Genomic DNA, 12,184 nt, shown 5'->3' on the forward strand with positions numbered 1-12,184 from the left:
AGTACTTTAAGGGGTTTGAAATAGATTTGAGTGTTTTAAATCATAAATTATCAAACATATATTATTTATTGTCTGTGATATTTTTTTAATTTACGACAGCTCTATACACTGTGTTTTAAATATTGTAATACAAGAATTATGCATTATTCATTCATTTCATTCTGGTATATATGTTTGGTTAACTCCCAGTAGCCAGCATTTTATTCATACTGGGGTGCTGAACATTAAAATCATTGACATCAGTGACACATTTCTTGAAAGACAAATTTATAGCCATATATGAGTAATCTAACAATTCAGTGCCCCGTTTTACGATTCGATCTTAATGCTAAGATCACCATAAGTGCTCAGATGATCTTGGTGCTAGATTGCTTCATAAAACACGGCCCTGCAGTATTATAATCACACTAGTAAATGTCAAGCCTAATGTCATATTGATTACTGTTAGAACTGTAATTATATAGGTCTGGAGAGAAAAACTTGCTTTCACCATGTATACTACGTTCCTTTATAAACCTGAAGCACTTTACAGTAGTTCGTGGAGGTATACCATCATGACAATGTCTGAACATCCTTTGAAGTAATATACTTGAATGTTAATGGTTTGGCATTCAGATTATATGAAGAGTCTCATAGATATAACAGCAGATATAATAGCCCAATATTGTATCGCAGCATACTTGTTGAGCACTAAGCCATGCATAGTTAAGTGTGTAAAGCAGTTCCCGGTCTTATGTCGAAAAGTATCCAAACACAATTTAATGTATTCCTAATGGTATACATTTATCATTACTAATAATAAACTATTGAAAAACTATATTCTAATGTATGTTTGTTTGTTTGATTTTTTAGTCCCCTGTTGGTCCAACAAGAGGGGGCTATAGGTTTTGTTTCCATCCTCTGTCCATCTGTCTTTCCATTAATCTGTCAGTCTTATAGTTTTCTGGACTTTTTTTTTTTTATGCTATGCTACAAGATATGGCCCTGGGAGATACATTCCAGACTTTGTTTTTTTGTCCACAGTAATATACCCTTCAAAAAAAAGTAGGGGAACCTGAAATATTAATATTAATATCAACTATTAGAACAAACATACGTTTTGACCGCAGACATCCTAGAAAGAATGTTTAGGTTTGTTTATGAACACACCAAAACACATTCCATAGTTTGCACGTGCTTCACGCAGTTGCCCCGTACACGTGTCTGTTGATCATACAGTTGTTATTGTTTTGTTTTGAGTCATTTTTATTGTTTGAATTTGCGATTTACTGATAAAAAAACGTCAACTTTCAAATTTCACTTCTGATTGGGGTAATCGTCCTTCAAGATCTTTGGTGGTCATAAAACCTACTGTAATACTGAACTACCAGTTGCAATGTTTGCCCAATTAATTCACTATTATCATTTGTAAACTGACTGTGAGTATGTTCTGTATTGTGATTGGTTAATTACATTCTTTTTCCGGGATCAAATAGACAATAACATCCGGAAAGCTAATGACATCATTAAAAAATGACATAATTAGCATTTGGAACAGGCGAAGTTGATGATTCAAGGGTCTACAGTTAGATTGTAGCCAGGGTTTTTTTTCTCAAGAAATTCCAAATATACAGTTAGTTCCGTTGAAAAACGATCCAGCCTACAAATGTTTTATTTTTTAGCTCGGGCTAACGCATTCGGTCAAAAATGACATTTGCGGGATCAAATAGACGATAACACACAAAATCTGAAAACTCCATATGGTTATCTCTTAAATAACCATTCCCCACAGCTAATATACCTTACAATTTTGGCAATTGTAAATTCTTATTGGAGTTCTACTTTTTTTAAAGAGTATATATTAAGCTGAAAATTTTTTCTTCTATTTTTCTTTATTAAAATAGGGTTATCGCTATTCTAATTTTAACTTGCTTCTATTCTAAACAAACTACTTCAGTATCAATATTTTAGTATGCATAACCATTAAAAATATCACTAGCTAGTTTCATCATTGGTAACTCCGTAACAAACTGGGTGGTCAAACTGTTTTATCAATTTTGGATGGATAAAGCCTAAACTAAAGTATAAACAAACTTTCTATGCAATATGTATGCCAGTGAAATTCTGTTGATGAAGTCATTATAAAACGTACCATTCAAGATTGCTTAAACTATGAATGTGTCAGAGTGTGGAAACAGTTACTTTCAACCTTATTTGCTTTATTTATGTCATTGTCTTTATTTATTAGAAGACGTTCACAAAATATAGTGAAACAGTTTTCCCCACTTTGGAATCGTGGTCATTTGATTAACCTCATTTGCTGTATTGCTAATTTATTGGAATAAAACTAAATAATATTTACTATTGATTATTAGACGTAATGAAAGTTTACGGGGGGGGGGGGGTGATGGTCTTAAACTGGGCTTTCAGCTGAAAATATGACCACTATGTATATACACACTTCTGTGTGACAGAGATGGTAGCCTCCATTACAGTTGTATTTATGGAATTCATCTTTGTACACAATATATAGCATGAGGTGTGTATGGTAGTCCACTGGACCTGAATGCTAAAAGATCCTTGTGAAATGTGGCATCGGGCAAGTACAAAGAAGGCAGTCAACAGTACAAATAAAAAAAGAACCAGTCGGAACAATAGGAAACTCTTAAAAAGGCCTTGTGTATTATATTATAGAATACTGCTATGTGGTAGGTGAATGCATGAAGCCTAATTAAAGAATTGGTATCTTCAGGTGAAATATTTCAAGCAAACAACTAATTTTTGGACAGAATTACTACACAATGTATTTCAGGACCATGTACCTTAAAGTGAAACATTTCATCAGGATACATAAAATTAATATATTTTAAATAACAAAATAATACAAAACAACTTTCTTCTTGTACAGAAAAGTCGTCTTTATTTTTATGTTCGATGATTCATGTAAAGTAAATTACAGTGTACAACATGCATCTGAAATGAATGACCAACAACAATTATATTATGTACAAATTAAAAAATATGAGTCCAGATTGCGGCGCCTTTTTAAGTACATATTAAAGAAAGCAATGGATGAAAGTTTTAAAAACTATGCAAAAAAGTTATGTATATTTTTGATTGAAACATTTTACTGTTTAAATAAAAAAAACGGATTAGGCACAAGTTCTACAACTTACTAGACCTCCATTATCTATGTGTGTAGGTGGGATTGTATGGTTAACTTACAAAATGTAGATGGTCTTATAGTATGTAAAGAGTCATTCAAGTCACTGCCAGCAGGCAGCCAACAAAAAACTACAATGATCTGATATTTAAATAAAATGTACAGTTATTAATCACAATAAAATATGTATAATTTTAGAAAACATTTTCCACTTAAAATAAAATTCAACCTTTTTAAACAATATTGTACTCCAAAGGTTTATAATTATTGTCTATACTCTGTTAACTGGCTAAAAGCAAGATTCAAATAATTGTCTTAATGTTGTAAGATAACTATAAATTAAATTAAAAAATAAATTACTTATTTTTTTAGCAACATTATACAAATTTCTTTATAAATTAATACAATAATTATTGTGGTTGCATACATATTAACATGTCATATGGATGGTTGAGTCTGATATCTGGAAGGTAATATAAAAAAAATTAAGTTCTAGTAAAATAATATTCATATAGAGATTTTGAATCACATGAAAAATAACTACCAAATGAATTGTTGAGATTCTGAAAGAATTGGGTCATAAGAGATTCACATTTAAAAATCTTATTACATTTTTAATACTTCATTCATGATGTAGCTGTGGTAGAGCACTGGTAATAAGTCATAACATCATAGATCCCCCCAGAAGACCTAATGGGTCAATTTATAGACCATGGTATGTGCTGCCCTGTATCTGGTAAGGTACATATAAAGGTCCCTTGCTACTAATCTGTAGGATTAACATTGGCAGACCAAGGATCATAATAAGAGTACAGTCAAACATGCTCTTGTGGACACTTGTTTTAAGCAGCCACCTAATACTCCAAACCATCCAATATAGTATAAACTGACCTGTATTAAGCAGCCATCTGTTTTTAAAAGCCACTGTTTGATACTACCACTATAGCTGCTTAACACAGGTCTGACTACACCAAATAAGCGTAACCTTAATGAGTGATGTGATGTCATTAAACATTCCTTTCATTACTGAAACCATGAAATAAATGTTTATGTGGAGATACATGACCACACTGTTGCAGGCAAGACTTCAGATGTGAATCAGGGCCATAGCTAGGATTTTTTGTTGGGGGTGGGTGGAGGCAATCGAGTAGTTAATAGTCTAAAAACTCCTTAAATGGTTAAGTAGAGAATTTTCTTTAACTTTATATAATTTTTTCGGGATTTCTTTTGCCCCCCCCCCCCCCACCACCACCACCCCTGCTAGCTACGGCCCTGCGTGAATCCACTATTAATAAACAGAAAACCATTTAAAAAAACATGCTACCTATTTTATTTTTATATTTATTTAGGCTTGTAAGTGAATTTCAAAATTAAAAGCGAAGGGAGAACACGAGTGTATTAGGAGTCCTTTTTTTTATTTTATTTTTATAGTGATTACTAAACTTAAGGAAATTAAATATATCTCATAAAGTATAGCTTTATGAAGATTTCGTCAGTTTATACACTAGTATACTGCAATTTAAATCATGCTATTCATAGTTTCTTAATAAAAATAGTTTAAAGATGGTTATACAAGAAAGGCCTCTATATAAATACAACAAAACTCACAATGGCCAAACTACATCATAGTCATATAAAAGCTTTTTGTCTTTGATGTTTCTTCAAATGCTGGTAAGCATGTTTTATTGAGAACACTGTGGCCAAATTTCTTTCAGAAAGCGAGCTCATTTCTCAAGAGAATGTTGGCCAAATGTTTTTGGAATCAGCATTAGATGCATTTGAAATAATAAAGACAGAAAAATACAGTTGTTTCAAAAGTTACACAAACTCTGTCACATGTAGAATGCTCCGATAATAAATTAGATGTTGCAAGAAATAATAAATTATTTGGACCCCACCATTGCCGACTTCCATCCACTAAAACAATGACATAGTCGGCCACCGTGAAAATACAATGTAACAAACATTCCAAGAGTATTGCTATTTAAAGTAATACATGTCCCCTACCGGGCCCAACTAATTTTTGTATCTCTTAAGTTCAAGGGCCATAACTCTGCCACAAAATGGGGATATTGCATTGAAATTAAAACTTTATCTGTAACAGTACATGATAAAGCTATACACAAAATTTCAAATCAATATCTTGAGACAGCGGGAAAAAACTCCGTAAAAATATATGTGGGACAGACAGACGGACAGAAGGATGGAGACGAAGCCTGTAGTATTCTCCGGTTGGACTGGTAGGGGACTAATAAATAAGAAATGAGAGAAACAGAAGAAGGTCCAAGACATTTACAATGACAATTTTAACCAACAGTAACAGTTCCTTTACGCTGTAAAAAGCTGTATAGTGCACGTGAATAATAAAAGGTTTTAAATATGTTTTATAGGTTATCTTACAGCTATGAAATAATTGTAATAGTTATGCTGAACAGAATATTGGTAATAATAACCTCTGATTGTAATGTCTATTAACTTACAAAAACAAATATTGTTTAACAACAACAAAGGATTAAAAAATCTATTAGTTTACATTAGACACAATGATTAGACAACAATATTTGCACAGTACTCGTTTAGAGAGAAAGTATTGTCAACTCATCAATTTCTATAATAACTTGGTCCATTCAAAAACATAAATAAAAATATGCTAATAAATAATTGGCTAGAACATGCAATAAATGTATAAAATAATACATCTATGTTTCTACATAAACCATATCTATGTTTCTACATAAAACATGCTAAATTTGCTGGTATGCTGTATGAATATTAAAACTAAGAATTTACAATGGTGTTTGAAAAATTGATGATAAGCTATTTACATAAATGAAATCAAAATAAAATTTACAATTTTTTTTTTCACTTGTCTAAATTAGAAATCTAGACTGTGAGTACTCGTTTGTCATATAAACATGTATGTAAGCTCAAGTCACAAACTATGTTCCTTTATTTATGGTGTGAGAAGATTAGTTGATCAAACACTTCCCATTTTAGAAAAATGGCACTAACTGCAAAAACGTAACATCTAAATTCAAAAGTTGATGCTAAAGTAAAATCTAATGTCTTTCATCACAGGCAGGACCAAAAAATTAAACTGATAAAAAAAAAAAAAGTATATTGAAAGTAGAACACCTCAGTATCTTTCTCAGTGAAACTCAATTGTTTCAAAAGTAGATGTTTGTTTCTAAATTCAACAATGGGTATTAATTTACCATTAATTTGTATTAGGCATCAAATTATGCACATGTGTACACACTGGAACATGTTCATGTCCAAATATCTATCAGATACATATACAATTCTACATAATATAAAAATTTACAAAATTCTGATTGGTGTCTCTTTTCATACAGTCTAACCTTGACTTCTCATTGCAATTTCATTCATCATTCTAACATGTCTAATAAAGCCGATATCTTAAAACAGTCACCGGTTATCTGAGCTATAGATTCTTTCCTTTGTGACAATGCAATCAGAATTTATTGTCAAATAAGTATTTCTAACTTGACATAACATTTTTATGTAGAGAAGTTGAAGAAGATATGACTACTGAAAGAAAGTTATTTAGTGCTCTTTTGGTAGATGATTTCATTCTGTAACGCTGTTTTGTAGATGATTTCAACACCAAACACCACAGTTTACTTCATCCTTGACTAGTGTTTAAAAAACCCAAAATGTTCTGCCAATGAAACACTAACTCATGACGAAGCACTGACTTGTAAATTTGATTTTAAAAACTGTTTTTGAAACTTGTCTCGACAGCTAATGTGTTTATATATTTGTAAAAGTAAAATCCAAGGGCCCTGATCTGGATACTTTCAAGGTTCGGTAGCCGATGCTTTGTATGTTGTATGGTACGCATTTCTCAACAGAGCATACGGAAAACATGACTCGAGTAAATCCATGGTGAGGAATGGAGATTCTTGTACAATCTGAAAAAGACAACATTATTACAAAGCTGAAAAGATCAATCAGGTGATTTATGAATTTTGATACCATTGCAATATGTATTGTAAAATAATAATTTTAATTCAGCATTTCGATTGGCAAAGAGGTGATAGTTCTTGATGATAAGATTTAGTATTATGAGTTTTGATACCATGATTAGTATTTAAAATTGGCTATGGCAAAAATTAAAATTAGAAAAAAATTGTTTATGCCTACTATAAAAGTCACTATGCAAGTTAACATTTTAAACTAAGCTCAGTAGAAAAGTGGTTAAACTATCAGTTTTAAGGTTGGTAGGGGCCGAGTTAATTTCTATAACGACAATACCAACCATTATTATGAATTTCACTGTTTCTGAGTATTCATCATAACAATGATTCATAATTCAGCATAGTTACTGTTATTTACTTTGGAATTCCTGTCAGCTTCACACACGTGATGTCACACAAACATTTATAAATGGCACTTACGTCATAAAATTTGCTTCAGAAAAGATTCAATGGTAAAATTTTAAAAGTCAATTTAATTCAATTTAATTTACATACATCTAACCAACCAATGAATAATAATGGGAAATCCTAAATTTTGTTGACATGTTGATACTGGTTTTAGTATCGCAAATTTATAATTTGATTAGCCAACCCCTGAAACTGCCCATGGCAATCAGCAAAGCCATGGATTTTTTCATTCTCAATGTCACTTTTTTTGCTATGGACTATATTAGATTTTTGTTTTCCAACTGCTATTTTTTTGCCATGGACTTTTTTTTTTTTTTTAATTGCAGGGGTTGCTAGCCAATCAAATTTCGCGTTATATACATACTGAATTAGAATTCCGTTTTCTAATAATTTAGAACTTGATAGTGTCACTTTGGAATGCACCAATGATTTGAATTCCATCTCACCTGATCCAGCAGAAGGTACACAGACTCTCGGTTCTTGATGACTTCCTTGTCGTGTTCCTGGCCCAGACGCAGCAGGCTGGACGATGCTAACTGTGGACAGAATTACAAGATTAATTTATAGGTAATTAGTATCACTTATTTTATTCAACACATTTTAAATTTTTTAAAATGTGTTGATTTTAATAATCAAGGATGAAACTGAACTTGTTAAAACAACTGGGAAAACGTTTTTAAAAATTTGGAAAAGTAATGGGTTACTACGAGCTTGTCATCTTGGAACAGTTTTCAGGTGGCTTTAATCAAGGATTCTGGAAAAATGTCGAAGTTTTAAAAAGAAATCTGTGTAAAAATTAAACTACTCAGAATCAAACTTTCTGAGGTACTTCTTATATGTTTATTTAATGAAATATGACATGTAGTAGCCTCTATTTCCATCAGTAATAAATGTCTTTTTTTAACTTAAAAAAAATGTATGGAAAGAAAGCCTTTCTATTGGCTTAGCATTAGAAACAGATTATAGTGAAAATATATTAAATGAAATAATTAATCATCACTTTTAGTTTAACTAGATTGGATAAAAAATAGCTGCTAGAAAAGTGTAAACTAGAATGGATAAAAAAAACTAAATGCTAGAAAAATTTAAACTAGAACAAATAAAAAACTAACTGCTAGAAAAGTTTAAACTGGAATGAATAAAAAAAACTAACTGCTAGAAAAGTTTAAACTGGAACAAATAAACAACTACACGTAACTGCTAGAAAAGTTTAAACTAGAATGAATAAAAAACTAAGTGCTGGAAAAGTTTATAAACTAGAATGAATAAAAAAACTAACTGCTAGAAATTCCTTCAGTCTGTCTTCCACATCACCAGGTCCGTGGTTAGTAAACATAGCACCGGCCAGAGCATTGATTGCCTTGGCAAGACAGTGGGCATTGTTTTGATGACCTGCAACAAATACAATTATGGAACTATTTATAAATCATTAGACATGTGTCTGTAGGCAGCAGATTCACCAGTGAATATAAATAGAGAATAACTAGTTAATGACGTCGAATATCGGCTTTATCTTGTGAAGGTAAGAATGGGAATTTCTCAATCAGCCTGAACAGGATAAAGCTGATATCCGACATCATTAACTAGTTATTATCTCTATCCTGCAGATCATAAAAATTAAGGGGAAAAGCTATTATTTCTGTTATTTTAGCTACATTGTACGATGACCTAAAGGTCAAATGAGCAATTTTGTCATGTAGCTACGTGTGTGATGTCACGTGTGTGATGTCAAGTGATATCCTGCTACTATACAGATACGACTTTGCTTTACCCGTCATCATATTCTGTCAATAGAAATGGTGGTTGCAGGGTAAATACATCCTATCAGTCAAAATTCACAGGCTACTTTATATTTAACAGTAACAGTAATTGTGACTCTGAACATTTCCTTCCATTTCCTTCAATTCTAGATGAATGAATCAACATACAAGTAGATGTTGGACCATAATTATGACAGATGGTTACCCTTTCAGCATTACCTGGCCACATTACATTTTGTCACCTACACACATCAATATAATAATCATTATTACATTAAGGAGGCCTTGTCAGCTGCTATGTCCATCCTAGCCAGCTTCGGGATGGATATCATGATAGAAACCATCAGTAGACAGCAAACATTAAACTATTATAATAATAATGTTAATTAAACTACCTTCCAGGGAGGCCTTGTATGCTGCTATGTCTGTCCTAGTCAACTTCGGGATGGATATCGCGATAGAAACCATCAGTAGATGGCAAACATTAAACTATTATAATAATATTAATTAATTAAACCACCTTCCAGGGAGGCCTTGTATGCTGCTATGTCCATCCTAGCCAGCTTCGGGATGGATATCGCGATAGAAACCATCAGTAGACGGCAAACATTAAACTATTATAACAATATTAATTAATTAAACCACATACCCGGGGAGGCCTTGTATGCTGCTATGTCCGTCATAACCAGCATGGGGATGGATATCGCGATAGAAACCATCAGTAGACGGCAAACATTAAACTATTATCATAATAATGTTAATTAAACTACCTTCCAGGGAGGCCCTGTAAGCTGCTATGTCCGTCCTAGCCAGCTTGGGGATGGATATCGCGATAGAAACCATCAGTAGACGGCAAACATTAAACTATTATCATAATAATGTTAATTAATTAAACTACCTTCTAGGGAGGCCTTGTACGCTGCTATGTCCGTCCTAGCCAGCTTCGGGATGGATACCGCGATAAAAACCATCAGTAGACACGCCACTGTGTATTCATCTTCAGCATGCTCTGTAACAAACAGAAAAAAACTAGTCACTATTATTCATGCTTTAAACTAAATAATTTTTATTGAAACCAAATTAATTACATACATGTATCAGTTTAAATAATTATGCAATGAAAAGTAATTTTGTTTGCTATAACATGATCCACCATGTTAGCAGTCCTACACAGAAACCATTTTACAGGTTTATTATTATTATTATTATTATTATTATTTTATATAAATGTATTTCTGCATTTTTAGAAGTATTCCAGCCATAAAAAGATGATGGTACAGTATTTTCAGAACTGTTCCAGCCACAAAAAGATGATGGTACAGTATTTTCAAAACTGTTTCAGCTATAAAAAGATGATGGTACAGTATTTTCAGAACTGTTCCAGCCATAAAAAGATGATGGTACAGTATTTTCAGAACTGTTTCAGCTATAAAAAGATGATGGTACAGTATTTTCAGAACTGTTTCAGCTATAAAAAGATGATGGTACAGTATTTTCAGAACTGTTCCAGCCATAAAAAGATGATGGTACAGTATTTTCAAAACTGTTTCAGCTATAAAAAGATGATGGTACAGTATTTTCAGAACTGTTTCAGCTATAAAAAGATGATGGTACAGTATTTTCAAAACTGTTTCAGCTATAAAAAGATGATGGTACAGTATTTTCAGAACTGTTTCAGCTATAAAAAGATGATGGTACAGTATTTTTAGAACTGTTTCAGCTATAAAAAGATGATGGTACAGTATTTTCAGAACTGTTCCAGTCATAAAAAGATGATGGTACAGTATTTTCAGAACTGTTCCAACCATGAAACGATTACAGTATAGTATTTTCAGAACTGTTCCAACCATGAAAAGATTACGGTATAGTATTTTCAGAACTGTTCCAGCCATAAAAAGATTATGGTACAGTATTTCATAACTGTTCTAGCCATAAAAGGATTATGGTACAGTACCTATTTTCAGAGTTCTAAGTGCATTGCACAGAGTTGGATCCACATTGCACTGAAGTCCAGCTGATGAGGCCAGTTCATTGACCACCTGAAAATAAAAAGATAATGTTACATACAGTATGAACAGTGCAAGAAATCAGTAATTCTTCCATTAATATGTAACATTTATGCTAGCATCATATTGGTATGTTCTGTCCAGCAATATCAGCAATTAGCAACTATTGTATTCCAATAATGGATAATGCATTCCAGAGTGACCTGATGAAAAGTTATTAATGAAACTTGTAGGAGTGACAACTAACGATTCTTTTTTCACGAACTAAAATTTGGGGACCGGTGTATTTTTCCAACTTAATCTAGTATGATTATAAAAAAAAATATTATTAAAAGAATATTCATTAAGTATGAATCCAAATGATATTTGACCATTTTCATTATATTTTTTTCAAATTACATGACATTGTACATTTTGACTTAAAAAACCTCTGTTGATGATGTGAATATACAGTTTAGTAGGTTAATGTTCTGCATTTTAATGGTTCTGAAGAGGAAGTTCTTGAAGATGGTCGTGGGTTCAAAACCTCTGTTGATGATGTGAATATACAGTTTAGTAGGTTAATGTTCTGCATTTTAATGGTTCTGAAGAGGAAGTTCTTGAAGATGGTCGTGGGTTCAAAACCTCTGTTTATTATGTGAATATAGTTTAGTAGGTTAATGTTCTGCATTTTAATGGTTCTGAAGAGGAAGTTCTTGAAGATGGTCGTGGTTCAAAACCTCTGTTGATGATGTGAATATACAGTTTAGTAGGTTAATGTACTGCATTTTAATGGTTCTGAAGAGGAAGTTCTTGAAGATGGTCGTGGGTTCAAATTTTGACCTCATTGGGAAGAAAACTAGATTCTGCAGAACAAAATGTCTCCTA

At 32.2% G+C, this 12,184-nt stretch overlaps 1 protein-coding gene across 5 annotated transcripts in view; it reads right to left on the reverse strand.

Moving 5' to 3' along the window:
• Nucleotides 1–2,876: 2,876 nt before the first annotated feature.
• Nucleotides 2,877–12,184, reverse strand: part of LOC121380506 (nck-associated protein 1-like) — a 57,477-nt gene continuing 48,169 nt past the window's right edge. For all 5 annotated transcript variants that reach the window (XM_041509345.1, XM_041509344.1, XM_041509341.1 and 2 more), the window contains 5 exons: nucleotides 11,266–11,350; nucleotides 10,210–10,320; nucleotides 8,831–8,943; nucleotides 7,998–8,087; nucleotides 2,877–7,077 (listed from right to left, as the gene is read on the reverse strand). In XM_041509345.1, coding sequence (XP_041365279.1) covers nucleotides 6,964–7,077; nucleotides 7,998–8,087; nucleotides 8,831–8,943; nucleotides 10,210–10,320; nucleotides 11,266–11,350 — 513 coding nt within the window. In that variant the 3' untranslated portion in view covers nucleotides 2,877–6,963. The remainder of the gene's footprint in view (nucleotides 7,078–7,997; nucleotides 8,088–8,830; nucleotides 8,944–10,209; nucleotides 10,321–11,265; nucleotides 11,351–12,184) is intronic.

Source organism: Gigantopelta aegis, chromosome 9 (genome assembly GCF_016097555.1).
Source record: "Gigantopelta aegis isolate Gae_Host chromosome 9, Gae_host_genome, whole genome shotgun sequence".
Lineage (NCBI taxonomy): Eukaryota > Metazoa > Mollusca > Gastropoda > Neomphalida > Peltospiridae > Gigantopelta > Gigantopelta aegis.